The sequence below is a fragment of the Chelon labrosus genome (genome assembly GCF_963514085.1).
Source record: "Chelon labrosus genome assembly, chromosome: 21".
Taxonomy (NCBI): domain Eukaryota; kingdom Metazoa; phylum Chordata; class Actinopteri; order Mugiliformes; family Mugilidae; genus Chelon; species Chelon labrosus.
In genome coordinates this window covers 24,523,571-24,549,253 of record NC_140354.1, presented here as the reverse complement: position 1 = coordinate 24,549,253, position 25,683 = coordinate 24,523,571, and the positions used below count along the sequence as shown (strand labels likewise).

The window sequence follows — 25,683 nt, the reverse complement described above, 5'->3', positions numbered from 1 at the left end:
CGCGCCAGAGGATTGAGGAAGTGGCTGAGATGAGAAGTAAAAAGTGAAGCTGTATGTTGAGATTTAGATATAACTAGATTAATTAATGAATTAAACCATGAATTATCTCCATGACAACAGTCTACTCACATGAAAAGTTTATTTCAGTAAATGATAAATAAGCCGGAGACCAACCACTACACCTTCTCAGGTGAAGCTCGTTGAGGTCATTAATTAATGTGACGTCATTTCCTGGTTTAGAGGCTGACCTGTCTGTTTGACTCAAATATAAAGAAAATAAATAAACGTGTTTCAGACTTTAACAGATGAGATTTAATGAGTCACGTAAATAAACATGTTAATAATCTGTGTTTCCAGTCTTAGTGCTAAGCTAAGCTAGCTCTGGTTGTAATAAAACATAACCCCTGTGATTGGACGAGACGTCCTACCTGAGCCGTCAGACAGGTGAAGACAGTGACTCTTCCCGTTGGACGAGTTTCTGGTGGAATCCCCGTAACACACTAAATACATCATGTTCAGTCACTATGGTTTTGTCCCCAGTCTTTGTAATTAGAATAGTGAAAAGTTTTATTTTTAAGACATATAACTGACGGTTGACATCGTCCTTAATGAGAAAGAGAAAGTTGCCGGAGTCAAATTCCTTGTATGTGTACATACTTGGCCATTAAAGCTGATTCTGAAAGGTACCAGAGCTCCACCCCTTCACATCTGGTATCATTGAAAAGCTCTAAACGTTCTCTGTAGAACGCACACAGAGTTAATTCAGTAGCGTGCAGTGTGTGGGAGATATCAGGCTTATTAATGTGAGCTGCTGGTAGTCAGGAGGGTACACATGGACGTAGACACAAAGCCATCAGGATCAGGAAAAACTCGTCTGCAGCAGGAGCAGGTTTAGGGTCTGCAGGTAGAGTTTAGTTTAAATCTCATATCTTTATGAATCAGTGATTTTAACTCTCCAGGTGTCTCTGAGTTTCTTATCAGGTTTCTTTCCTCCCATTTTTTCTGAGGTTACAGTAAAGGATCCACCCACACTTCACTTCTCTGTGACGTCGCAGGAATTCACGTTGCTTCAAAAACAGACGAGATCAAAATGTGAGCAGGAACAAGACGACACCTGAGTCTGGACTTAAAGAAACCAGCGATGATCAGTGGAGGAGTCTGGACTGGAGCATGACGGTAGGATCAAACTCTCAAACAGTTTTAGAAGTTTTCTAATGGCTGCTGATTCCTCATCAAGCTTTAATCTGATCAGTGGATTATCTGACGGCTCTGTCGTCTGATTCTATTCTCACTGCTCAGGTCTCCTCTTATTTTAGTTTTATTTACGACATTATTGTCCAGGTGTCCAGTGATACGATAGACCCTCAGACTGAAGCAGCTAAATGGAATCAGACTGTCATCATCTGACCTGACCAAACATCCCAGGTTCAGTTCACACCTGACCATTAGACTGATCTGGTCTCTAGAGTCCAGGTTAAACAGGTCCAGGTGTGAACACTGATCTGGTCTGTAGAGTCCAGGTTAAACAGGTCCAGGTGTGAACACTGATCTGGTCTCCAGAGTCCAGGTTAAACAGGTCCAGGTGTGAACACTGATCTGGTCTCCAGAGTCCAGGTGTGAACACTGATCTGGTCTCTAGAGTCCAGGTTAAACAGGTCCAGGTGTGAACACTGATCTGGTCTCTAGTGTCCAGGTTAAACAGGTCCAGGTGTGAACACTGATCTGGTCTCTAGAGTCCAGGTTAAACAGGTCCAGGTGTGAACACTGATCTGGTCTCTAGTGTCCAGGTTAAACAGGTCCAGGTGTGAACACTGATCTGGTCTCTAGAGTCCAGGTTAAACAGGTCCAGGTGTGAACACTGATCTGGTGTCAGTCCACATGTGGAGGTGGTCTGGGACACATGTGACCTCCTTCCTTTGGTAGTGTGAACACACAGTGAGTCCTGGGTCACATTAAAGACCACCTACTCAACAGGGCTGATCTGAGGAAGAGGAGTTTAACTCCTTCATTCAACCACTAGTAGAAATGATCACATGAATCAGTGATGTCTGTTCATTAGTAATGAGAGCCTTTTAAAAGATTCTGGATCATGTCTCCAAGTCAACAAGCAGCTGTTGATGGTTCTGATCCAGCGGTAGGTAGAGATCCATTAGAGACAGCAGCTGGTTAAATGTTAACATTGCGTCTTAAAGCTGGAGGCCTTGGTTGGTGTTCAGCCTAAACTAATGGAGTTAATTAGTAGTAGATGTGATGTGATCTTTAATGATTCAGACTGATAATGTCTGAAGATGAACTGGTCGACTGTCGGTTGTATAAGAAACCTGAGATGTTCCTGGTAGATGTCAGATAACGTTTGGTAACCGTTTAAAGGACTCATCAGAGTTTCTCTGTCTAATACTTTTAACAGGATCATGATTTCATCCTTAATGTTGTTCTGAAGAAACTGAAGACATGCAGTCCAGCAGCTCAGAGGACCCGTCTCAGTCCATCTATGAAGACCCGGACGCTGTGACGGTAAAACCCATCAGCTGATCTGTTATCTGTGTGTTCCAGCTCTCAGACTGATTTACTGTAATGAATGTGTCCATGTCATGTGACCAGAATCCCCATGGTAACGGGTTCCCAGCAGAGCGTCTTCATCCTGTCCGTCCTCCTCCGAAACCTCCGGTGGACAGACGTCAGAAACCAAGTCTTTATGGGCCGTCACCTGTGAAGGTGAGTTCATTCTGTCATTCAAGATATAAATACTGATGCTTTCATCCACTGCTCAGTGATCAACAGAGCTAGCCTAGCTTAGCATGAAGCTAACAGCTTTAGCTAAGCTAGGCTAGATTACTAATCACTCTGTTTCCAATAGATCAAAGAATCATCAGTATCTATAGTTGTGATTGATGAGTATTTATTATGGACGTGTCTCCTCCTCTGTGATAGCCTCCAACGCCCGGCGCTGGGGAGGCACCTCCTCGTCCTCGTCCTCCAGCGTCTTTCCACAGAAGCTGTGCTTCGTCTGTAGCGAGTCTTCAGTGTGAGGTGAGGATGATTTATTATTTAACTAAGAAACCATGAAGACATGTGGACCTCATGTCCTCAGACACATGTCCTCAGACACAGTCAGGTACATGTCCCCATAATCCTGTCCCCAGACATATGTCCTCAGACACATGTCCTCTTGCTGTCATTATTCTTTCAGGATGCGGTTAGGGTTCAGACCCTAACCGCATCCGGTTCAGACCCTCGGTTCCTCGTTGTCCTCAGCAGGCGTCCTTCCAAAACCCTGTGTCCGTGTATAAGGCCACGCCTCCTAAGGTGAGACATTACAGGCTGACATGTTGTTGGACATGTTGTTGGACATGTGCCAGAGCAGAGACATAAGGTGAGGACACACGTGCTGTCGTGATAAGTGAGCCATGAAAAGAACGTGGAAAGCAGCTCTGCCAGACGTCCTGTCAGACATGACAGACGTCACTGAAACTGTCCCGTCTTTATCAGGCGTCCTCATCACAGATGGAGCTGATGACGACATGAATGTGACACCTCAAAACATGTCAGACTCTCAACAGGAACATATCTTTACTTGTTCAGGTTGAAAAACCAGTCGGGGGAATAGTAAGGGATAACAATGGAAGTGAACCAATCAGGTAGCTTCCTCTGGTTCAGAGCGGCCAATCAGGGTTGAGCTGTTAGAAGCATGAACTTGACATGAATGAACTTTGTTGTGGAAGAAGAAGCTAAGCCAGTTTCTGTGGCTAATGCTAACAACAACAGAAGAGTTCAGTATCATTTAACTTAGTTTATTTTCATTTGTGCATTTTGTATTTTTATTCAGCAGTTTGTAAAACATTTAGATTATTTAATGGAACGTCACAGTCTGAGGTACTGGCGTCTTTAAAGCTGATGTACCACAGAAACCAGAGCGTAGTGTTTCATAGCGTCAGACTCTGTTTCATAGTTCTTAGTTCCTCATCCTGTCAGCTCAGAACTAAAGGTCATGTTGTCATGTCTGTTGATTTAAAGGTTAGAAATTAAGGAAATGTGAATAATTGTCTTGTTGGTTCTAAATGTTTGTCCTGTCAGAGACGTTCTGGTTAAATGAGGAGACACTTAGAGCTCAGACCTGATAAATAAAGATTATTAAGGAGGTTTTCTTTATCTGACACAGACTAGTCCTCCTCCACTTCCAACCAGCCCTCCACCTCCTCTACCAAGCTTCCTCCAGACACACTGTCCTTCATATGTGGACGTCCTGCCTGATGACACGGTGAGACACAGACCCAGAGACAGAGACATGTGTGTTACTGTGTTTTACTGTGCTCTAATGGATGTCTTTCTGGCTGGACAGTCGTCCCTGAGGACAGCGTCTCTCTATCAGAGCTACTCGTCTCATCAGCTGAACTTAGACGACGTGAGTCTGCAGATGATCAGTGACTCAGATTCATCCTGAGATAAACTGTATGTTAAAGTGTCTGTCCTCTGTCCTCACCCTCAGGACGTCACCGTGCAGCTGAGATGGCTGAGACGATTGTCCAGTAAGACCAGTGTATACATTTATAATACATTTATAATATATTTAGAATATACTCATAGATGTCGACTGTTAAAACTCTGCATCAGTTCATTTTAAAGCAACTTTAAAGCAAATGTTCACTGACTCGTTTCTGTCGACAGAGTCTGATTTCCTGAACCTGACGTCACTGTACCGACTCGATGTCCAAGAGGAAGTCAGGTAATAACAAACCATTGTCTTATCTAGATATTGGAAAAGTCTGCTAGCTGCTGTGCTAACTTATTGCATGTAAACTGTCATAAACATATGCTAACCCTTCATTAGCCACTAAGCTACTTTCTAGAGAAAAAGTAAAGGTACAGTGAGGTAGAATGTATTTGGTAAATACAAATACTCTAAAGTATATTCAGAATATAATGCAATAATATGAAGATATGTCAACTATAAATTAGTTTAAAGACAGTATATGAGTATATGCCACGGTACAAGATGTATAAATACTGTTTAATAGATAATAAAGATATGTCGTAGTGTATAAAAGCACCAGTTTCAGGTTAGCGAGGTCCTTTACAGACGAGGTGTGTGTGCAGGTTGTTCAACCAGAGAGCCATCAACCTGAGGAGAGCCATCTACCTCTACAAGCTGCTCATGGCCCAATCCAAAGACCGGCTGCAGAACATCATCTCAGAGTTCAGGAGCATCTCTGGCACTGTGGACAAGGCGAAGCAGAAGAGTAAAAACATGGGCATCGCTGGAGGAGCCACCGGCGCCGTGGGAGGCGTGACGGCCGTGGTGGGCATCGCCCTGGCCCCTGTGACCATGGGTATCTCTCTGGTGGCTACGGCGGTCGGTGCCGGCATGGTGGCAGGTGCAGGTGGTATGGGTGCCCACGCTGTCAAAGCCAAGAAGAAGATGGTGGACAGGACGACGGTGGAGGGTCTGGTGGAAAACTACAGGATGGATGTGGTCGACCTGGAGATGTGTCTGGACTTGATCCTGTGTGGGATGAACGAGCTGCGGAGGCTGGACCTGGCCAGGTTACACCGGGCCGGAGCTCTAGTGGAGGCAGTGAGGACGGCTCATCTGGCTCAGGACGTCTACGCCAAGATCACCGACACCAGGACGCCAGCGCACACGGGTGGGACGCCGTCTGAGAGGCTGTTGCAGACTTTCACCAAAGACATGGATCAGTACTTCACAGAGAATAAGAACCAGAAGCTGAAGGCATCCAACAAGAGCAAGTTTTCAGGAAGAGTGGAGCTGCTGGCCTGTAACCTGCAGGAGGAGCTGGACCACCTGGAACACATGTGCACCATGTTCACCTGAGTCAAAGGACACCTGTGATGCACTTTGTTTCAGAAGCTAATTTATTCATTCATCATCATTAGTGCCTCATTTATCACTTGTTAATATTGTATAATTGTAAAAAATAATAAAGTGAATAGAATGAACTCACTGCGTTTATTTGTGTTGAATGAATAAAGTTTAGAAACGGTGGGGTCTATTTTGTGACGACGGGAGACTGGAACGCGGAAGACTGGCGGAGTGATATGAGCGTCAGGCGGAAGGAGACGGGCTCTGGCGGCTGTAGCTTTATATTAGCAGCGCTCCGACCCGCCGCCATTTTGTCCCCGAGCAGCAGCAGAAGTTACAGCCGTGTCTGAGTCGCCTCTGTCGGCAGAGATGGCAGCGTAGACGTGGTCAGCGACCCAGCAGCAGCCAACAACACAGTGCATCCAGCCAGTGCACTGAGTCTCTCTCACTCAGCAACATGTCGTGAGTATTTTTATTAATAACGTGTCGGGAGGGGCTCCCTGCGGCCCGCGGCCCTCACAGGCCCCGCCGAGAGTCTGTAACGTCGGTCAGGACATTTAGAGTTAATGTCAACCAAAGACTCGTCGAATATGTAGAAATAATGACTTTATCATTTATTATATTAAACTATGAGGCCGGGAACTGAAGTGACGTAACACCCAGACATGACAGCTGTCATCCTATTGGCTCAGATCGTCACGTCACAGCCGAACACTTTGATAATTTATCACTTTATCCTTCTTCTCGAGTCATTTCTGTTTTGCGGAGGCCGTCGCGCGCCAGCGTGGCACACACAAAAGAGTCAAAATGGCGGCGGGACGTAGGCGGAAGAGAAGGCGCGTGACGGTTGTTTGTCAGGTGACGTCAGAGTCATAAGACTGGGCGGAAGCGAGGCTGCGCAGGCGCAGTGACGCTGATGGATAATAAGATAATTTACATTAAAAACAAGATTTATTAACCACGTGTTGACCCGAATTAATTAATATAATTATATTATGTAATAGTGTGTGTGTGTGTGTGTATTATATATATGTATTTTATATATATATATATATATATGTGTGTGTGTGTGTGTTAATGAGGTACTCATAGACTAGTAGTATTAATGTGTTTATAAGACGTTCTAACGGCGCGTCTGTCTCCGCCTGCAGGTCCTTCGTGGAACCCCTCAGCACTGCTGCTTTCGACAGCATAAAAGACTTCGCCGCCTCTGAACCCTCGTCACGCGCTCCCCTGGTGACCAACAACAGCCATTATGACCACGATGATGACGAGCTCGCCGTTTGGCCTGGAAGACATGGAGGCCCTTCTCTGGGGCCCTTCCTCTCCCATGGCTGACGCCATGACCTCAATCTTCTTTCACCCTGACAAAGAGGAACAACAGGAAGGAGGAGGAGCCTCGATGGAGGGGGACACTTCACCTGCGTCATCGCTGTCTTCTTCCTCTTCTCCTCCCCCCTTCTACTCCCCTCCTCCCTCGCCGCCGGCCGTCCTCCTCCACGGGGACAAGGCCGGCAGTGAGGCGCTCTCCTCCCCGTGGTTGGGTCCCTGTGGTCAGCTGAAGAGCAGCCAGACGCTGGCGGCTGTTGAAGGTAAATGTCGTTTAGATGGTGCTCTCTGATTGGCTGTGGTCAGTTTAATAATGACTCCCTCTGATTGGTTGTCTCCTCAGAAGACGCCCTCCATGACCTGGACTGGATGTCTGAGAAAATGGACCTGAGTGACCTGGACCTGGACTCTCTGATCGGATCCTGTAGTCCTGCTGAGGAAACCCCCAGCCCCCCAGAAGACTTCCTGGCCTCCCTGGACTGCCTCACCCTGCCCCCCATGTCAGCTCCCACCTGTCCAGACCCTTCTGTCATCACAGTGGATGAGCCCGAGTCCTGCATCGATGGACAGGAGGTCCCGTCCTCCCCCCCGACTGTCCCAGAACCCCAGGAGGAGCTGGAGATCAAGTCTGAGCCCATGTCCCCCTCCACCCTGGACCTGGGCAGCGAGGTGGACGTCTCAGAGAGCGAGGTGAAACCCGTCGTGGCCTCTGTTCTCCCCCAGGTCCCGAGGATCGTCCTGTCCCTGTCTCCGACTCGCATCGTCCTCGTGCTGGCTCCCAAACAGGAAGTAGGGATAGGCTCCGCCCCTGCGGTCGTCCACTGTCCCCCCCCTGCCTCTGTTCCACCAAGGTCCTCCAGAACCAGACCCTACCCTGAGCCCAGAGTGGCTCCAGCCTCTCCGTGCTCCTCCAGTCCCAGGGTGAAGCCCCCCCGAGGAGGAGGAGGAGGAGGAGCTGTGAAGGCACCACGGGACAAGAAGCAGAAGAAGATGGAGCAGAATAAAACGGCGGCCACTCGGTACCGACAGAAGAAGAGAGCGGAGCAGGACGCCCTCCTGGAGGAGCATGCGGTGCTGGAGAGGAGGAACGTGGAGCTGACGGAGAAGGTCCAGTCCATGGCCCGAGAGATTGAGTACCTGAAGGAGCTGATGGAGGAAGTTCGTCTGGCCAGGATCAGGAAAGGTGCTGACCCCTAGTGGTCGGAGGGAGCAATGACTGTCTTTTATCAAACCAGTATTTATCTGTGTATTAATCTTCCTGTAGATGGACCTCACTAAATGATGTCTTTTAATAGTTTAATGTGTATTAATAACCTGACTGTATCTGAATAAAGAGTCTGAAACATGAAGATCTGAGTGGTTCTGGTTAGAATAAACATCCTTAGATCAGAACAGAGCCTCCCCCTAGAGGAGGCCTCCCCCTAGAGGAGGCCTCCTGCTACTGCTGCACCATCAGTCAGGTCAATGAGCAGAAACATCATAAACAATAGGATGTCATTTATTGTCATCTGAGGATGAACCGCCACAGGTCATGTGACACAGAGCTTCACATGTACATATACACATGTTCACAGCTACAGTGAATGAAACATCCTACCACACGCTAACGTCATGCTAGTCACGTCACTACATGGAGCAGAGGGAGGAGGTGGAGGCAGTGGTCACAGGGTTCGTTTCTACCTGTCAGGTTTTTTTGCGGCTGTAAAGGAGGACGTGATGTCATCAGGTAAAAGTGAGGCACTCGTTGATCTGCATGCGGTGTCTGAACATGCCTCCCAGCTCATTACATATTCATTATTTATTCAGGATGTAGAAAAACTGTCATGTAGCAGCGGCGTGGTTCATGAGGTGATGTCGTTGGTTAGCATGCTAAAGCTGGATGTAGCCTGCAGGACGCTGGACGCCCACGCTCATGCTCGGATGCTGAGGCACGAAGCTGAATCTGCCGATGCATGACCATGAAGAGGAGCTGAGGCAGCGAGCCGCTCTGCAGGGAACTGAGTCTGCACTCGTTCCCTCAAACTAAAACACACAGGACTCATCAGTGCTGCTGTAGCTGTCCCAGGTTCAGTCCTGAAGAGACTCTGAGCACAACATGACCACTGTTTAATGATCAGACCGTCCCGGTTCACTGCTGCAGCCGTGGTTCTCTAAGGCATCTACCTGTTTGGTTTCCTCGTCTTGTAACAGAAAGGTTTATCAGTGCAGACAGAACGATGAGGCTGAAACGCCGTCTCTTTAGCAGCTGCTGATTCTAGGACAGTTTGGACATTTAGTCCCGGACGTGATCTTTCAGTGACTGTCAGGTGAACAGTGAGGCTGGTCTTTCATTTCCCTGAAACTGTCCAGAGTTAGAGAGGATGATCTGGATGAGGTGATCGTACATGAGGTGATGTTTCCTTCACAGTCACTGCAGCTGGCATCCTCGGCAGTCGTCCTCCGGTTCAGTGTTATCAGAGGAGTAGGAGCTCTCCTCGCTCACTGTCAACACAGCACACATACGTTAGAGTCAATGAAACACACATACATTAGAGTCAATGAAACACAGAGTCAATTAAACACACATACGTTAGAGTCAATTAAACACGTACGTTAGAGTCAATGAAACACAGAGTCAATTAAACACACATACGTTAGAGTCAATGAGAGTCAAACACACGTACGTTAGAGTCAATTAAACACGTACGTTAGAGTCAATGAAACACAGGTACGTTAGAGTCAATGAGAGTCAAACACATATACGTTAGAGTCAATGAAACACGGAGTCAATTAAACACACACGTTAGAGTCAATGAGAGTCAAACACACGTACGTTAGAGTCAATTAAACACGTACGTTAGAGTCAATGAAACACAGGTACGTTAGAGTCAATGAAACAGAGGTGCGTTAGAGTCAATAAAACAGGTACATTAGAGTCAATTAACCACACATATGTTAGAGTCAATTAAACACACATACGTTAGAGTCAATGAAACACGTACGTTACAGTCAATGAAACACGTGCGTTAGAGTCAATTAAACACATAACGTTAGAGTCAATGAAACACGTTAGAGTCAACACAACACACGTATGTTAGAGTCAATTAAACACAGGTATGTTAGAGTCAATAAAACAAGTACGTTAGAGTCAATTAAACACACATACGTTAGAGTCAATGAAACACGTACGTTACAGTCAATGAAACACGTGCGTTAGAGTCAATTAAACACACATAACGTTAGAGTCAATGAAACACGTTAGAGTCAACACAACACACGTATGTTAGAGTCAATTAAACACAGGTATGTTAGAGTCAATAAAACAAGTACGTTAGAGTCAATTAAACACACATACGTTAGAGTCAATGAAACACGTGCGTTAGAGTCAATTAACACACATACGTTGGAGTCAATTAAACACACATACATTAGAGTCAATGAAACACATGCGTTAGAGTCAATTAAACACACATACGTTAGAGTCAATGAAACACGTACGTTAGAGTCAATGAAACACACATACGTTGGAGTCAATGAAACACACATACATTTAGAGTCAACACAACACATGTACGTTAGAGTCAATGAAACACATATGTTAGAGTCAATGAAACACATACATTAGAGTCAATTAAATGCATACGTTAGAGTTAATACATTTTCTACATTTCTTCATAAAAATTACTCAACACTAAAATGAGCCAATATCAGAGAGGTGCTCCTCTAGGATTAAACCAGAGTCCATGTGTTCAGAAGTGTTTCCATCAATGTAATGAGACTCAGGTGTGGTTCAGTTCCTGGTTTAGTTTAAATAAATCAGGGATTTGTTTCACTCTGATCTTCACAACACATGTTTGTGGACAAAGGAGCTTTCTGAGGAGCTCAGAGAAAGAGTTGTTGTTGCTCATCAGGCTGGAAAAGTTTCCAAAACCTCTCTGAAGAGTTTGGAACCCACAAATAATCCGCAGTCAGACAGATTGAAGACGACTGTTCCCCTCCACAGGAGTGGTCCACCAACAAAGATCACTCCATAATAGTCTGAGAGGTCCCGAAGGAACCCAGGGGAACTTCTAAGCAGCTAAAGGCCTCTCTCTCATTGGCTGATGTTAATGTTGATGAATCCACTGAACAACCATGGTGTGATGGACAAAGACACTGCATCATTCCAGCATCATAACCTCATCCCTCCATCAAACATGGGGGTGCTAATGTCCTGGTTTGGGCAGTGTGATCTTTCAGGACGTTTTGATTCATTTTTATGAAGAAATGTAGAAACTTCTGAAAGAAATAAAAACTCTCTGTGCCCCCCCCCCCCCACCCCCCCCCCCCCCCATGACTCCACCCTTTCTTTCCCCTAACTAAGACTTACACCACTCGGTCTGGATGGGTAGGAAGGCCTTGTCCCCGTTCTCCCGGATCATCTCTTCGATCTTGTCCAGCAGGACGGACACGCTCCGGTCCTTTCCTGGCGTCTTGCTGTCCAGGACGTGGTAGTAGTTGCCGCAGAACTCCAGCAGTCTCTGCAGCTCACGGCCTCCTCTCAGGATGTGTTCCTCGATGGGCGTCCGACCCAGCCAGTCGCCACAGCTGAACAGAACCATGGTGTGGAGGCAGGCGCCGTCTCCAAACAGAGTCTCTATGTGGGCCAGCAGCGTCCGCCTCTTCCTGGCTGTGAGCGACGAGACGACAGGCAGGACCAGCAGCAGGGTGTGGGGTCCGGGTCGGAGCAGGGCGGCCCCCCGCTGAGACTCCTGCCGGATCCGCTTCGGGGTCCTCCTCACCGAGAACCAGTCCCAGCCGGGGGTGTCCACGATAGTGACCCGACGGCCCGACACCAGCGCCTGTCTCCTGAGGCACAGCTCTGTCTCCTGCCCCGACTCAAAGAACCGCCGGCCCAGGATGGCGTTCCCCACCGAGCTCTTCCCAACGCCCTTCCAGCCCAACAACAGCAGCCGCAGCTCTGAGGGGAGACACATGATGGTCAGACAGAGGAAAACAAGACCCACCACTGGTTCGGTTCTACAGGACCCGGCCCTCCATACCTCGGGGAGGTCCTCCGATCATCTGCTCCCTCTGCCGAGCATGCTCCTCCATCCTCATCCTCTCCTCCTCCAGAGCTCTTCTGGCCTGTTCCTCCTCTAGTAAGATCAACTCATTCACCTCAAAGTACCAGCCTGCAGGAGGGCACCAGTAAACCACGGTCAGGGCCAGGGCCGGGGTCAGGGTCAGGGTCAGGGTTAGGGTCATGCAGGGGTACATGCAGTGTTACCATTCACAGTATGATCTGACAAGTTCTATAGCTCCGCCCAAACCTTGGTTGTCAGTGATCATCTCCTCCACCTTCTCCATCAGCTCAGGTACTTGTGTGTTGTCTTCTGTTTCTTTACGAGTGTTGTCGAAGGCGTGATACCTGCAGAGGGAAAACATTATAAACTTAATATAATTATTATTATGAACTAATTTATAAGTTATCTCTAAACCCAAACAACCTGGATTTAGTCTCACAGCTACTAGTACACGTTGTCATGGCAGCTGTCAATCACCATGACCTCACTTCCTGTTTCTATGGTGTCAAATAACTTGAACATACATCAGCTTTATATTAACTACCTACAATCTCTGTGACCTGTATTATTTAGTCACGCCCACTAACATGGAGGGGGCGGGGCTCATACTGCCCCCAGACACCAGGGGGAGCTGTGGGCGTCCTACCTGCTTCCACACCTCTCCACCAGCCACTGCAGGGCGTCTCCAGTGTTGGCTATGTGCTCCTCGATGAACACTCCCTGGGGCAGCTGGTCCACACTGGTGAAGACGACCATGGAGTACCTCCAGGTGCCCCCCCCCAGGGCCCCCAGCTGCTCCTCGGCGGCCCTCCTCTGGGTGTCGGTGAAGGGCTGGGTGACCGACACCACCAGGAGGATGGCGTGGGGCCCAGGAGGGCAGAGAATGGCCCCCATGCACGGCCCCTCGCTGTCCAGGCTAGGTGGGGGCCGCGGCAGGCTCTCAGACTCGGCGCCGGCGTTCTCGTCAGTGTCGGCCTCGGTGTCATCCTCCGGGTCGGGGGGGACGGCCCACGGGGGGGTGTCGACCACGGTCACTCGACGACCAAAGATCTCTGTCTGCCCCACGTTGCTGTGGGTCGTCTCTGTCCCGGCCTCGAAGACCTCCTCCCCCAGGATGCTGTTAGCTGTGGACGTCTTCCCAGACTGAGGGCCCCCCAGGAGGAGCAGCCTGCGCTCTGGGGGGTGGCGGCCCCGCGGGTCCCCTGGTAACACATCAGATAAGAGGGTCAGGATCTTCTGGTCTGAGAGATGCTAGATGTCACCTGTCTCCCTTTAACTTCCCCTGTCCCCCCGTCTCTCCCCTCAACACACCTCGTCTTTGGAAAGAACATGTCTGTCCCTCAGAGAGGAGGAACTACACTTGTCTCAGAGAGACAGACATGTGGACATTTTTCAGTCTGATGTTATCTGACAGAGGAGGACACATGTGGAGACATGTGGAGACATAGTTCCACATGTCTCTGCAGAGAGGAGGACACATGTCTCCACATGTCTCTGTCCTCTATGAGGACATGCAGCATCTTCCAGGATGATGCAGAGCAGAGACTCACCAGAGTCGGAGGCAGAGGACACGGCGGCCATCTTGTGAGCAGAACCTCTGGCGTCCTCCTCCTCCCCCCCTCTCCTCCGTCTCCTTCTCGCCTCCACCGTGGATTTGTTTCCTGGCGTCAGAAAGCTGCAGATCTGGAGCTCAGACGCTGTCTCGTCCTGCTGCTTCCTGTTCTGTCTTCATGTCTCTGGTCTGCCTGGCTACGGCTGCTCTCCGTCCTCCGTCTCCTGTCCCTCGTCTCCTGTGTCTCGTCCTCCTCCTCCTCCTCCTCCTCAACCTCCTCCTCCTCACTGGGGAGAGGTTGTGCAATGCAGGGGACTGGAGGATGGATCCAGTCCTGCAGCAGCTCCAGAGAGACGCCTCGTCATTTTACTGAGACTAAACCCAGGAAGCTGTTCCTCCCACTCAGTCACAGCAGCAGACTGCAGTCAGGAGGGAGGGGGGACGGAGAGGGAGGAGGGAGGGGGGGGGGGGGGCAGAGGGGGAGGAGACGAGAGAGACGAGAGAGAGGGAGGAAGTAGAGAGAGAGAGGAAGGGGGGAGGGAGGGAGGAGAGAGAGAGAGAGACGAGAGAGGGAGGGAGGGAGGGAGGGAGAGGAAGGGGGAGGCAGGGGGGGCAGAGGGGGAGGAGACGAGAGAGACGAGAGAGAGGGAGGGAGAGGAAGGGGGGAGGGAGGAGCAGAGGGATCTCTGTTTACAGCTGCATGTTTTTATCAATCAGCTGCTGCATCACAATCAGTTGATGGAACTGAACGTCCTATAAGAGATGTTAGTGTGTGTGTGTTAGTGTGTGTGTGTGTTAGTGTGTGTGTGTGTTGGTGTTGGTGTGTGTGTGTGTGTGTGTGTGTGTGTGTGTGTGTGTGTGTGTGTGTGTTGGTGTGTGTGTGTGTGTGTGTGTTAGTGTGTGTGTGTGTGTGTGTGTGTTTATAGCTTCATTGACACAGGAACAGAAAACTAAAAGAATAAAGATGATCAATAAGGATTATAAAATCTCTTTTAATATTTCCTCAGTTTTTATATTTATGGATAAACTTTCCAAATAAAAGAGAAAACGTGATTTCTGTCTAAAACAGAAGCTTCAGCATCAACCAAGAAGAATTAAACATAAAATAACAGATCAACAGCTGATTCCTTTACAGTTAACGTTTATTTTTATCTTTTATTTGTTTTATTTCATCGTTTTCTCTTTAACTCAAAGATATTCTGACACCGCCCTCTCTGCCGTAAAGCGACACAGCTGCGAGGAATCATAAACAGACCACGCGCCGTAAGTGGACACTGAGTGTCGTAAAGAGGACCGCCTCATGCTCTTATCCGCAGGCAGCTGCAGGGTCCCGGTCACTGAGCTCCAGAGAGTCTCGGTGTGTGTCTCGGTGCGTGTCTCGGTGTGTCTCGGTGTCTCAGCCCCGGGTCAGAGTCATGGAAGCCGCCGATGAGTTCCTGAAGTACCGCTCCCCGCTGGTGTCCAGATACGCCAGCCGAGAGATGTCGTTCAACTTCAGCGACAGGAAGAAGTTCAGCACCTGGAGGAAGCTGTGGATCTTCCTGGCTAAAGCCGAGCAGGTCTGTTTTATTTAAAGTCTGTGACCTTCAGGCTCCGCTCAGGTTTCCTGCTCCAAATATAGATGAAAGGGGACAGAGACACATGAGTCTGGAGTCTTCACAGAGACACATGAGACACATGAGTCTGGAGTCTTCACAGAGACACATGAGTCTGGAGTCTTCACAGAGACACATGAGACACATGAGTCTGGAGTCTTCACAGAGACACATGAGACACATGAGTCTGGAGTCTTTACAGCATTCACTTTAATTAACGGTGTGTGATGCGTTCAAGGACACATGCAGATAAACGTCTCTGTCCCTTTTCATTCACTTTAACGGTGTGTGATGCGTTCAAGGACACGTGCAGATAAACGTCTCTGTCCCTCTTCATTCACTTTAATTAACGGTGTGTGATGCGTTCAAGGACACGTGCAGATAAACGTCTCTGTCCCTCTTCATTCACTTTAATTAACGGTGTGTGATGCGTTCAAGGACACATGCAGATAAACGTCTCTGTCCCTCTTCATTCACTTTAACGGTGTGTGATGCGTTCAAGGACACATGCAGATAAACGTCTCTGTCCCTTTTCATTCACTTTAACGGTGTGTGATGCGTTCAAGGACACGTGCAGATAAACGTCTCTGTCCCTTTTCATTCACTTTAACGGTGTGTGATGCGTTCAAGGACACATGCAGATAAACGTCTCTGTCCCTCTTCATTCACTTTAACGGTGTGTGATGCGTTCAAGGACACGTGCAGATAAACGTCTCTGTCCCTCTTCATTCACTTTAATTAACGGTGTGTGATGCGTTCAAGGACACGTGCAGATAAACGTCTCTGTCCCTTTTCATTCACTTTAATTAACGGTGTGTGATGCGTTCAAGGACACGTGCAGATAAACGTCTCTGTCCCTCTTCATTCACTTTAATTAACGGTGTGTGATGCGTTCAAGGACACGTGCAGATAAACGTCTCTGTCCCGCTTCATTCACTTTAATTAACGGTGTGTGATGCGTTCAAGGACACGTGCAGATAAACGTCTCTGTCCCTCTTCATTCACTTTAATTAACGGTGTGTGATGCGTTCAAGGACACGTGCAGATAAACGTCTCTGTCCCTCTTCATTCACTTTAATTAACGGTGTGTGATGCGTTCAAGGACACGTGCAGATAAACGTCTCTGTCCCGCTTCATTCACTTTAATTAACGGTGTGTGATGCGTTCAAGGACACGTGCAGATAAACGTCTCTGTCCCTCTTCATTCACTTTAATTAACGGCGTGTGATGCGTTCAAGGACACGTGCAGATAAACGTCTGGACTTTAATCTGAAACGCTGCGTCTCTTATTGGACGTTAACTGGACACAGACCCTCAGTCTCGTGTCCCCTCACCTGACCTGCGTTAGCTGAGTCCACTGTCCTCAGACCTTCTGTCCTGGACCTGGACCTGGACCAGTCAGCCTGAACCGAACCTCAGACCTGATCCTGACCTGAGTGTCCTTTGACCTTTGACCCCCAGAGTCCAGTGACAGAGACTCTTTCTTCTTCTGTGGTCTCATGATGTCTCTAAATCTAATCAGTGTCTCCTGACGAGGTCTGTTATCTCCCGACTTCCTTAAACTCAACACGTCATCAACTCAGAATAGAATTCATCATCAACAGTTGAAGCTGCAATAGATGCTCTTCCTCTTCCTCTTCCTCACCTCTTCCTCTTCCTCACCTCTTCCTCTTCCTCTTCCTCACCTCTTCCAGTCTTCCTCACCCCGTCTTCCAGTTTTCCTCACCTCTTCCTCTACCTCACCTCTTCCTCTTCCTCACCTCTTCCTCACCTGTTCCTCTTCCTCACCTCTTCCTCACCTGTTCCTCTTCCTCACCTGTTCCTCTTCCTCACCTCTTCCTCACCTGTTCCTCTTCCTCTTCCTCTTTACCTGTTCCTCTTCCTCTTCCTCACCTGTTCCTCTTCCTCACCTGTTCCTCTTCCTCACCTCTTCATGTCTTCCTCACCTGTTCCTCACCTCTTCCAGTCTTCCTCACCTCGTCTTCCTCTTCATGTCTTCCTCACCTGTTCCTCACCTCTTCCAGTCTTCCTCACCTCGTCTTCCTCTTCCTGTCTTCCTCACCTGTTCCTCTTCCTATCTTCCTCACCTGTTCCTCTTCCAGTCTTCCTCTTCCTGTCTTCCTCCCTCTTCCTCACCTGTTCCTCTTCCTCCCTGTTCCTCACCTCTTCCTGTCTTCCTCCCTCTTCCTCACCTGTTCCTCTTCTTCATCTCTTCCTCACCTCTTCCTGTGTTCCTCACCTGTTCCTCTTCCAGTCTTCCTCACCTCGTCTTCCTCTTACTGTCTTCCTCACCTCTTCCTGTCTTCCTCACCTGTTCCTCTTACTGTCTTCCTCACCTCTTCCTGTCTTCCTCACCTGTTCCTCTTCCTATCTTCCTCACCTGTTCCTCTTCCAGTCTTCCTCACCTGTTCCTCTTACTGTCTTCCTCACCTCTTCCTGTCTTCCTCACCTGTTCCTCTTACTGTCTTCCTCACCTCTTCCTGTCTTCCTCACCTGTTCCTCTTCCAGTCTTCCTCACCTGTTCCTCTTCCAGTCTTCCTCACCTCTTCCAGTCTTCCTCACCTGTTCCTCTTCCTCACCTCTTCCTATCTTCCTCACCTGTTCCTCTTCCAGTCTTCCTCACCTGTTCCTCTTCCTCACCTCTTCCTGTCTTCCTCACCTGTTCCTCTTCCTATCTTCCTCACCTCTTCCTGTCTTCCTCACCTGTTCCTCTTACTGTCTTCCTCACCTCTTCCTGTCTTCCTCACCAGTTCCTCTTACTGTCTTCCTCACCTCTTCCTGTCTTCCTCACCAGTTCCTCTTCCTGTCTTCCTCACCTCTTCCTGTCTTCCTCACCTCGTCTTCCTCTTCTTCATCTCTTCCTCACCAGTTCCTCTTCCTGTCTTCCTCACCTCTTCCAGTCTTCCTCACCCCGTCTTCCTCTTCCTCAGGCGCTGGGTCTTCCTATCTTCCTTACCTGTTCCTCTTCCTCACCTGTTCCTCACCTGTTCCAGTCTTCCTCACCTCGTCTTCCTCTTCCTCAGTCGCTCGGTCTTCCTATCTTCCTTACCTGTTCCTCTTCCTCACCTGTCTCTCACCTGTTCCTCACCTGTTCCTCTTCCTCACCTCTTCATGTCTTCCTCACCTGTTCCTCTTCCTCACCTCTTCCTGTCTTCCTCACCTGTTCCTCTTCCTCACCTCTTCATGTCTTCCTCACCTGTTCCTCACCTGTTCCTCTTCATGTCTTCCTCACCTCGTCTTCCTCTTCCTGTCTTCCTCCCTCTTCCTCACCTGTTCCTCTTCCAGTCTTACTCACCTCGTCTTCTTCTTCCTGTCTTCCTCCCTCTTCCTCACCTGTTCCTCTTCCTCCCTGTTCCTCACCTCTTCCAGTCTTCCTCACCTCGTCTTCCTCCCTCTTCCTCACCTGTTCCTCTTCTTCATCTCTTCCTCACCTCTTCCTGTCTTCCTCACCTGTTCCTCTTCCTCACCTCTTCCTATCTTCCTCACCTGTTCCTCTTCCTGTCTTCCTCACCTCTTCCTGTCTTCCTCACCTCGTCTTCCTCTTCCTGTCTTCCTCACCTCTTCCAGTCTTCCTCACCTCGTCTTCCTCTTCCTGTCTTCCTCACCTCGTCTTCCTCTTCCTGTCTTCCTCACCAGTTCCTCTTACAGTCTTCCTCACCAGTTCCTCTTACTGTCTTCCTCACCAGTTCCTCTTCCTGTCTTCCTCACCTCGTCTTCCTCTTCTTCATCTCTTCCTCACCAGTTCCTCTTCCTGTCTTCCTCACCTCTTCCAGTCTTCCTCACCCCGTCTTCCTCTTCCTCAGGCGCTGGGTCTTCCTATCTCAGAAGCTCAGATCCAGGAGATGGAGAGTCACGCTGAGGACATTGACTTCGTCATGGCGGCGGAGGAGGAGCGTAAACTGAGACATGACGTCATGGCTCACGTCCACACCTTTGCCCACTGTTGCCCCACCGCCGCTCCCATCATCCACCTGGGCGCCACGTCGTGCTACGTCGGAGACAACACGGTAACCTGGACTCTGTCCTTCGTTAAGTCTAATCCAGTTTAGATTGGTACAGGACACTCAGAGCTGTGTTTGGTCCTCAGGATCTCATCATGCTGCGGGACGGCTTCGACATCCTGATGCCTAAGGTGAGGTCGACATGTTAGCGACACGTTAGCAGCACGTTAGCGACACGTTAGCAGCACGTTAGCGACACGTTAGCAGCACGTTAGCGGCACGTTAGCGACACGTTAGCAGCACGTTAGCGACACGAACCTGCACTAACATCATCCTCTGTCTGCAGCTGGCGAGAGTCATCGACAGGCTGGCCAAGTTTGCAGAGAAATACGCTGATCTACCCACGCTGGGCTTCACCCACTATCAGTGAGTCTGGATCCACCGGTTTAGATGAGCCGGTTTAGATGATCTGGTTTAGATAAACTGGTTCTCCTGGTCCTCGTTGTCTACTGGTTCTCCTGGTTCCAGTGATGTTCTCCTGGTCTCTCCTTAGACCGGCTCAGCTGACCACGGTGGGGAAGAGGTCTTGTCTCTGGCTGCAGGACTTGACGATGGACATGAGGAACCTGCAGAGAGCCAGAGACGACCTTCGCTTCAGGGGCGTCAAGGGGACGACGGGAACCCAGGCCAGTTTCCTGCAGCTGTTCCAGGGGGACCACGACAAGGTAGGAGGAGGAGGAGGAGAAGGAGGAGGAAGAGGAGGAGGAGGAGGAGGAAGAGAAGGAGAAGGAGGAAGATTTTAAATGTTTTTCTCTGCCTCCAGGTGGAGGAGCTCGACAGGATGGTGACAGAAATGGCTGGTTTCAAGAAGTAAGTTATGACAGGGGACAGAGGACAGGGGACAGATGATGGGGGACAGGGGACAGGGGACAGGGGACAGATGATGGAGGACAGGGGACAGATGATAGAGGTCGGGGACAGATGATGGAGGATAGAGAGACATCAGAGTCCATGTCTCTGTTACTGGACGTCCTCATGTCTTCCAGAGCCTACCTAGTGACGGGACAGACCTACAGCAGGAAGGTGGACGTAGACTGTCTGTCCAGCCTGGCCAGTCTGGGAGCTACTGTCCACAAGGTGAGCAGAGAAATGCCCCCCCCCCCCCCCGGTGGAGTCTGGAGGACACTTGAGGACACTTATTTCTTTGATGTCTCTGCTGCAGATCTGCACCGACATCCGTCTCCTGGCCAACCTGAAGGAGATCGAGGAGCCTTTTGAGAAGGAGCAGATCGGTGAGTTCTGTCTTTAGACCGCTGCTGTAAAAACAGACTGAGGCTCAGCTTCACACCGTCCCCCTGTCCCCCCGTCCCTCCCGTCCCCCCGTCCCTCCCGTCCCCAGGCTCCAGCGCCATGCCCTACAAGAGGAACCCCATGCGGGCCGAGCGCTGCTGTAGCCTGGCCCGACACCTGGTGGCGCTGATGGCCGACCCGCTGCAGACGGCGTCGGTCCAGTGGCTGGAGAGGACGCTGGACGACAGCGCCAACAGGTGGGCTAATGCTAAGCTAACGCTAAGCTAACATGTCTGCTTCCTGGGACGTCCTGAATCCAGTCTCCTGGTTCTCCTCCTCCAGGAGGATCTCTCTCCCAGAGTCCTTCCTGACGGCGGACATCATCCTCAGCACCCTGCAGAACATCACCGAGGGTCTGGTGGTTTACCCCAAAGTCATCGAGAGACACATCCGCCACGAGCTGCCCTTCATGGCCACGGAGAACATCATCATGGCCATGGTGAAGGCTGGAGGAAACCGACAGGTAGGAGGTGACAGGAGGAGGAGGAGGAGGAGGAGGAGGAGGAGGTGACAGGAGGAGGAGGAGGCTAACCTGTGTCCCTCCATCAGGAGTGCCATGAGAAGATCCGGGTTCTGTCCCAGGAAGCTGCTGCTGTGGTGAAACAGGAAGGAGGAGACAACGACCTCCTGGACCGGGTTCAGAGGGACCCCTACTTCTCCCCCATCCTGGGCCAGCTGGACGTCCTGCTGGACCCCAAGACCTTCACGGGCCGAGCCCCTCAGCAGGTACAGTGTCCCCTGGTTTTATTGGACTTGTTGTCCTCTGGTTGTCTCTGTGTCTCAGACTAACAGTGTCCCAGTGTCCCTGTGTCTCAGACTAACAGTGTCCATGTGTCCATGTGTCCCTGTGTCTCAGACTAACAGTGTCCCTGTGTCCATGGGTCCATGGGTCCCTGTGTCTCAGACTAACAGTGTCCCTGTGTCCATGTGTCCCTGTGTCTCAGACCAACAGTGTCCCATTGTCCCTGTGTCTCAGACTAACAGTGTCCCTGTGTCCATGTGTCCCTGTGTGTCAGACTAACAGTGTCCCTGTGTCTCAGGCTAACAGTGTCCCTGTGTCCATGTGTCCCTGTGTGTCAGACCAACAGTGTCCCTGTGTCTCAGACTAACAGTGTCCCTGTGTCCCTGTGTCCAGGTGTCCCGGTTCCTGTCTGAAGAAGTGCGTCCCCTGCTGGAGCCGTTCAAGGCCAAGATGGACGTGAAGATGGAGCTGGAGCTTTAACTGGTTCATCAATAAAGGAGCTGCTTCACTCAGTCACCGTGTCTCATGGTGTCCTTCTCATGGTGTCCTTCTCATGGTGTCCTTACTGAGACATGTTTAATTCTTTACCTGGGACATACACTAGATGTTCATGTGTTCAGTTCTTGTTCCTTTCCTGCCTCCCTGTGAACACCAAGAGCTCTGCGTTCAATCACCTGACCCCTGACCCTCCAGCAGGTCCTGGTTCAATCACCTGACACCTGACCCTCCAGCAGGTCCTGGTTCAATCACCTGACCCCTGACCCTCCAGCAGGTCCTGGTTCAATCACCTGACCCTTGACCCTCCAGCAGGTCCTGGTTCAATCACCTGACCCCTGACCCCTGACCCTCCAGCAGGTCCTGGTTCAATCACCTGACCCCTGACCCTCCAGCAGGTCCTGGGTCAGGACCAGAACCTTGGACTAGACCCTGGGTCAGGACCAGACCCTGAATCAGAACCTGAATCAGAACCAGAACCAGGTAGAGACAGAGTGTTCACATGTGATAGAATAAATGAAGTGTTCTGCAGAGGAGGTAACCATGGTAACAGGTCCATGGTCTGAATGTTACAGACTAATTAATAATAAACGACTCATCAGTGACTCAGTCCAGACTCAAGGGGGCAGCACTGAGCCGTGGATCAGAGACTCTGGTTCCTCTGGTTCCTCTGGATCAGAGACTCTGGTTCCTCTGGTTCCTCTGGATCAGAGACTCTGGTTCCTCTGGTTCCCCTCAGGATCAGAGACTCTGGTTCCTCTGGTTCCCCTCAGGTTCCTCAGCATGAAGCGTCCAGCAGGAGGTGCTGCTGATCAGCTGATCCCAGTTCAGTCTGAGATGAATCACATCAGCTCTGACTCAGTTTATCAAAGGTCAGAGTTCAAGCCTCCAGCTCTGCTCCTCAACCTGCTCCTCAACCTGCTCCTCACCCTCCTTCTCAACCTGCTCCTGTTCCTGCTCCTCAACCTGCTCCTCATGCTTCTCCTCACCCTGCTCCTCATGCTGCTCCTCATGCTGCTCCTCACCCTGCTCCTCATCCTGCTCCTCATGCTGCTCCTCACCCTCCTTCTCATCCTGCTCCTCATCCTGCTCCTGTTCCTGCTCCTCATCCTGCTCCTGTTCCTGCTCCTCATCCTGCTCCTCATGCTTCTCCTCACCCTGCTCCTCATCCTGCTCCTCATGCTGCTCCTCACCCTCCTTCTCATCCTGCTCCTCATGCTGCTCCTGTTCCTGCTCCTCACCCTGCTCCTCATGCTTCTCCTCACCCTGCTCCTCATCCTGCTCCTCATCCTGCTCCTCACCCTCCTTCTCACCCTCCTTCTCAACCTGCTCCTCATCCTGCTCCTGTTCCTGCTCCTCACCCTGCTCCTGTTCCTGCTCCTCATGCTGCTCCTCATGCTGCTCCTCATCCTGCTCCTGTTCCTGCTCCTCATGCTGCTCCTCATCCTGCTCCTCATGCTGCTCCTCATCCTGCTCCTGTTCCTGCTCCTCATCCTGCTCCTGTTCCTGCTCCTCATGCTGCTCCTCATCCTGCTCCTGTTCCTGCTCCTCATGCTGCTCCTCATGCTGCTCCTCAACCTGCTCCTCTTCCTGCTCCTCATCCTGCTCCTCATCCTGCTCCTGTTCCTGCTCCTCACCCTGCTCCTGTTCCTGCTCCTCATCCTGCTCCTCATGCTTCTCCTCACCCTGCTCCTCATCCTGCTCCTCATGCTGCTCCTCACCCTCCTTCTCATCCTGCTCCTCATGCTGCTCCTCACCCTGCTCCTCATGCTTCTCCTCACCCTGCTCCTCATCCTGCTCCTCATCCTGCTCCTGTTCCTGCTCCTCATGCTTCTCCTCATCCTGCTCCTCATCCTGCTCCTCACCCTCCTTCTCACCCTCCTTCTCAACCTGCTCCTCATCCTGCTCCTGTTCCTGCTCCTCATCCTGCTCCTCATCCTGCTCCTGTTCCTGCTCCTCATGCTTCTCCTCATCCTGCTCCTCACCCTGCTCCTCATCCTGCTCCTCATGCTGCTCCTCATCCTCCTTCTCAACCTGCTCCCCATGCTGCTCCTCACCCTCCTCCTCAACCTGCTCCTCATGCTGCTCCTCACCCTCCTTCTCAACCTGCTCCTCATCCTGCTCCTCATGCTGCTCCTCTTCCTGCTCCTCATGCTGCTCCTCATCCTGCTCCTGTTCCTGCTCCTCATCCTGCTCCTGTTCCTGCTCCTCATGCTGCTCCTCATCCTGCTCCTCACCCTGCTCCTGTTCCTGCTCCTCATGCTGCTTCTCATCCTGCTCCTCATCCTGCTCCTGTTCCTGCTCCTCATGCTGCTTCTCATCCTGCTCCTGTTCCTGCTCCTCATGCTTCTCCTCATCCTGCTCCTCACCCTGCTCCTCTTCCTGCTCCTCATGCTGCTCCTCATCCTGCTCCTCATCCTGCTCCTCATCCTGCTCCTGTTCCTGCTCCTCATCCTGCTCCTGTTCCTGCTCCTCATGCTGCTCCTCATCCTGCTCCTCATACTGCTCCTGTTCCTGCTCCTCATGCTGCTTCTCATCCTGGTCCTCATCCTGCTCCTGTTCCTGCTCCTCACCCTGCTCCTGTTCCTGCTCCTCATGCTGCTCCTCAACCTGCTCCTCATCCTGCTCCTCATCCTGCTCCTGTTCCTGCTCCTCACGCTGCTCCTCATCCTGCTCCTCATCCTGCTCCTGTTCCTGCTCCTCACCCTGCTCCTGTTCCTGCTCCTCACGCTGCTCCTCACCCTGCTCCTGTTCCTGCTCCTCACGCTGCTCCTCATCCTGCTCCTCATGCTGTCTCCTCATCCTGCTCCTCATGCTGCTCCTCATCCTGCTCCTCATGCTGCTCCTCACCCTCCTTCTCAACCTGCTCCTCATGCTGCTCCTCATGCTGCTCCTCATCCTGCTCCTCATGCTGCTCCTCACCCTCCTTCTCAACCTGCTCCTGTTCCTGCTCCTCATCCTGCTCCTCATGCTGCTCCTCATGCTGCTCCTCAACCTGCTCCTCATGCTGCTCCTCATGCTGCTCCTCATCCTGCTCCTCATGCTGCTCCTCTGTTACGACTGGCCTAGGGAAAACCAGTACATAACACTAACAATGACTCTCCCCTTCTCCCTGCTCCCACAAAAGAACCAGTGGTCCACGAAAGTTTGCAGTTCATAATGAATTTATTCTTGCCGTTGTTATCTTCAGGGTGAGCAATGCCCAAAATAACAAACAAAACAACTAACCACATAAAATCTAACTAACTACCAAACACAATCAATGAAATAAAATACAGGAGTTCTTACCTAACTCCCTAACACCAAAACATGAGAAAAAGAGTTTAAACAAAAACAGGCTTCTCACCCCTACTCGGCCAAACTGCAATAAACACAATAATCTGAACAGTACTGGATCATTTTATGTGTCGTGTGGTTCAGCTCTGGCTCAGGTCGCAGGAAGAGAGGAGAGGGCCTGGCTTCTCCAACAAAGGCCTTTTAAAAGTTGGTTCAACCAGCCTCCTCCAATCACGGCCCGGCTCACAGGAAGCTGAAAAGAGGAAAAATGGAAAAACAGAACCCCCTACAGGCAGGGAGGGCATTTATACAAATACATGACTCACAGTCATAACATCCTCACCCTGCTGTCTCCTCACCCTGCTGTCTCCTCTTATCACCACGGCAACACACCTGAGATTAACGCATAGAAACACTGAGAGACAGAGGACAACCTGAAAGACACAGAGAGACATGATGGACACAGGGACAGACAGAGGGACAGACTGATGGAGAGACATGATGGACAGACATGATGGACAGACAGGCAGGCAGAGGGAC

The 25,683-nt window shown here is 50.4% G+C and overlaps 4 protein-coding genes across 8 annotated transcripts; 3 read left to right on the top strand and 1 right to left on the bottom strand.

Moving 5' to 3' along the window:
* Positions 1 to 315: 315 nt before the first annotated feature.
* On the top strand, positions 316 to 5,911 carry LOC311506886 (uncharacterized protein). 4 transcript variants are annotated; one of them, XM_084571013.1, is made up of 9 exons: positions 316 to 904; positions 1,015 to 1,176; positions 2,408 to 2,514; positions 2,602 to 2,715; positions 2,932 to 3,030; positions 4,160 to 4,402; positions 4,487 to 4,526; positions 4,666 to 4,723; positions 5,095 to 5,911. In XM_084571013.1, exons 3-9 carry the CDS (start codon positions 2,452 to 2,454, stop codon positions 5,828 to 5,830), a joined length of 1,353 nt encoding a protein of 450 aa, XP_084427139.1. In that variant the 5' UTR covers positions 316 to 904; positions 1,015 to 1,176; positions 2,408 to 2,451; the 3' UTR covers positions 5,831 to 5,911. The 4 variants fall into 4 exon arrangements, with proteins under 4 accessions (XP_084427139.1, XP_084427141.1, XP_084427140.1 ...); XM_084571015.1 differs by having other exon boundaries at positions 316 to 1,176; positions 4,160 to 4,258; positions 4,340 to 4,402; XM_084571014.1 differs by having other exon boundaries at positions 316 to 1,176; positions 2,441 to 2,514.
* A 214-nt stretch (positions 5,912 to 6,125) lies between these two features.
* Positions 6,126 to 8,496, top strand: atf4b (activating transcription factor 4b). Of its 2 annotated transcripts, none has more exons than XM_084571019.1 (3): positions 6,126 to 6,280; positions 6,970 to 7,410; positions 7,494 to 8,496. In XM_084571019.1, exons 2-3 carry the CDS (start codon positions 7,074 to 7,076, stop codon positions 8,342 to 8,344), a joined length of 1,188 nt encoding a protein of 395 aa, XP_084427145.1. In that variant the 5' UTR covers positions 6,126 to 6,280; positions 6,970 to 7,073; the 3' UTR covers positions 8,345 to 8,496. The 2 variants fall into 2 exon arrangements, with proteins under 2 accessions (XP_084427145.1, XP_084427144.1); XM_084571018.1 differs by having other exon boundaries at positions 6,127 to 6,280; positions 7,491 to 8,496.
* A 136-nt stretch (positions 8,497 to 8,632) lies between these two features.
* LOC311506883 (GTPase IMAP family member 8) lies at positions 8,633 to 14,137 on the bottom strand. The gene is made up of 6 exons (XM_084571008.1): positions 13,743 to 14,137; positions 12,839 to 13,394; positions 12,439 to 12,536; positions 12,169 to 12,300; positions 11,496 to 12,086; positions 8,633 to 9,628 (listed from the first exon to the last, which is right to left on the bottom strand). The coding sequence occupies exons 1-6, from the start codon at positions 13,771 to 13,773 to the stop codon at positions 9,555 to 9,557; spliced, it is 1,482 nt and encodes a 493-aa protein (XP_084427134.1). The 5' UTR covers positions 13,774 to 14,137; the 3' UTR covers positions 8,633 to 9,554.
* Positions 14,138 to 14,929: 792 nt separating this feature from the next.
* On the top strand, positions 14,930 to 21,888 carry adsl (adenylosuccinate lyase). Its single transcript, XM_084571009.1, has 12 exons — positions 14,930 to 15,303; positions 19,143 to 19,346; positions 19,427 to 19,471; positions 19,627 to 19,706; positions 19,834 to 20,005; positions 20,104 to 20,150; positions 20,327 to 20,417; positions 20,503 to 20,572; positions 20,680 to 20,827; positions 20,913 to 21,093; positions 21,180 to 21,356; positions 21,766 to 21,888. Exons 1-12 carry the CDS (start codon positions 15,160 to 15,162, stop codon positions 21,850 to 21,852), a joined length of 1,446 nt encoding a protein of 481 aa, XP_084427135.1. The 5' UTR covers positions 14,930 to 15,159; the 3' UTR covers positions 21,853 to 21,888.
* Positions 21,889 to 25,683: the final 3,795 nt, after the last annotated feature.

What these genes read in the sequence shown, in the direction of transcription:
- LOC311506886 (XM_084571013.1), top strand. Translation starts at nt 2,452, where the DNA reads ATGCAGTCCAGCAGCTCAGAGGACCCGTCTCAGTCCATCTATGAAGAC. An exon ending in ATCAGCTGAACTTAGACGAC is followed by an intron (nt 4,403 to 4,486) that starts GTGAGTCTGCAG and finishes CCTCACCCTCAG; the next exon opens with GACGTCACCGTGCAGCTGAG. An exon ending in ATGGCTGAGACGATTGTCCA is followed by an intron (nt 4,527 to 4,665) that starts GTAAGACCAGTG and finishes TTCTGTCGACAG; the next exon opens with AGTCTGATTTCCTGAACCTG.
- atf4b (XM_084571018.1), top strand. Translation starts at nt 7,074, where the DNA reads ATGACCACGATGATGACGAGCTCGCCGTTTGGCCTGGAAGACATGGAG. An exon ending in GACGCTGGCGGCTGTTGAAG is followed by an intron (nt 7,411 to 7,490) that starts GTAAATGTCGTT and finishes TTGTCTCCTCAG; the next exon opens with AAGACGCCCTCCATGACCTG.
- adsl (XM_084571009.1), top strand. Translation starts at nt 15,160, where the DNA reads ATGGAAGCCGCCGATGAGTTCCTGAAGTACCGCTCCCCGCTGGTGTCC. An exon ending in TCCAGGGGGACCACGACAAG is followed by an intron (nt 20,006 to 20,103) that starts GTAGGAGGAGGA and finishes CTCTGCCTCCAG; the next exon opens with GTGGAGGAGCTCGACAGGAT. An exon ending in CGGGCCGAGCCCCTCAGCAG is followed by an intron (nt 21,357 to 21,765) that starts GTACAGTGTCCC and finishes CCCTGTGTCCAG; the next exon opens with GTGTCCCGGTTCCTGTCTGA.
- LOC311506883 (XM_084571008.1), bottom strand. Translation starts at nt 13,773, where the DNA reads ATGGCCGCCGTGTCCTCTGCCTCCGACTCTG. An exon ending in GATCGGAGGACCTCCCCGAG is followed by an intron (nt 12,087 to 12,168) that starts GTATGGAGGGCC and finishes GTCTCCCCTCAG; the next exon opens with AGCTGCGGCTGCTGTTGTTG. An exon ending in ACCCATCCAGACCGAGTGGT is followed by an intron (nt 9,629 to 11,495) that starts GTAAGTCTTAGT and finishes CTGTGTTGACAG; the next exon opens with TGAGCGAGGAGAGCTCCTAC.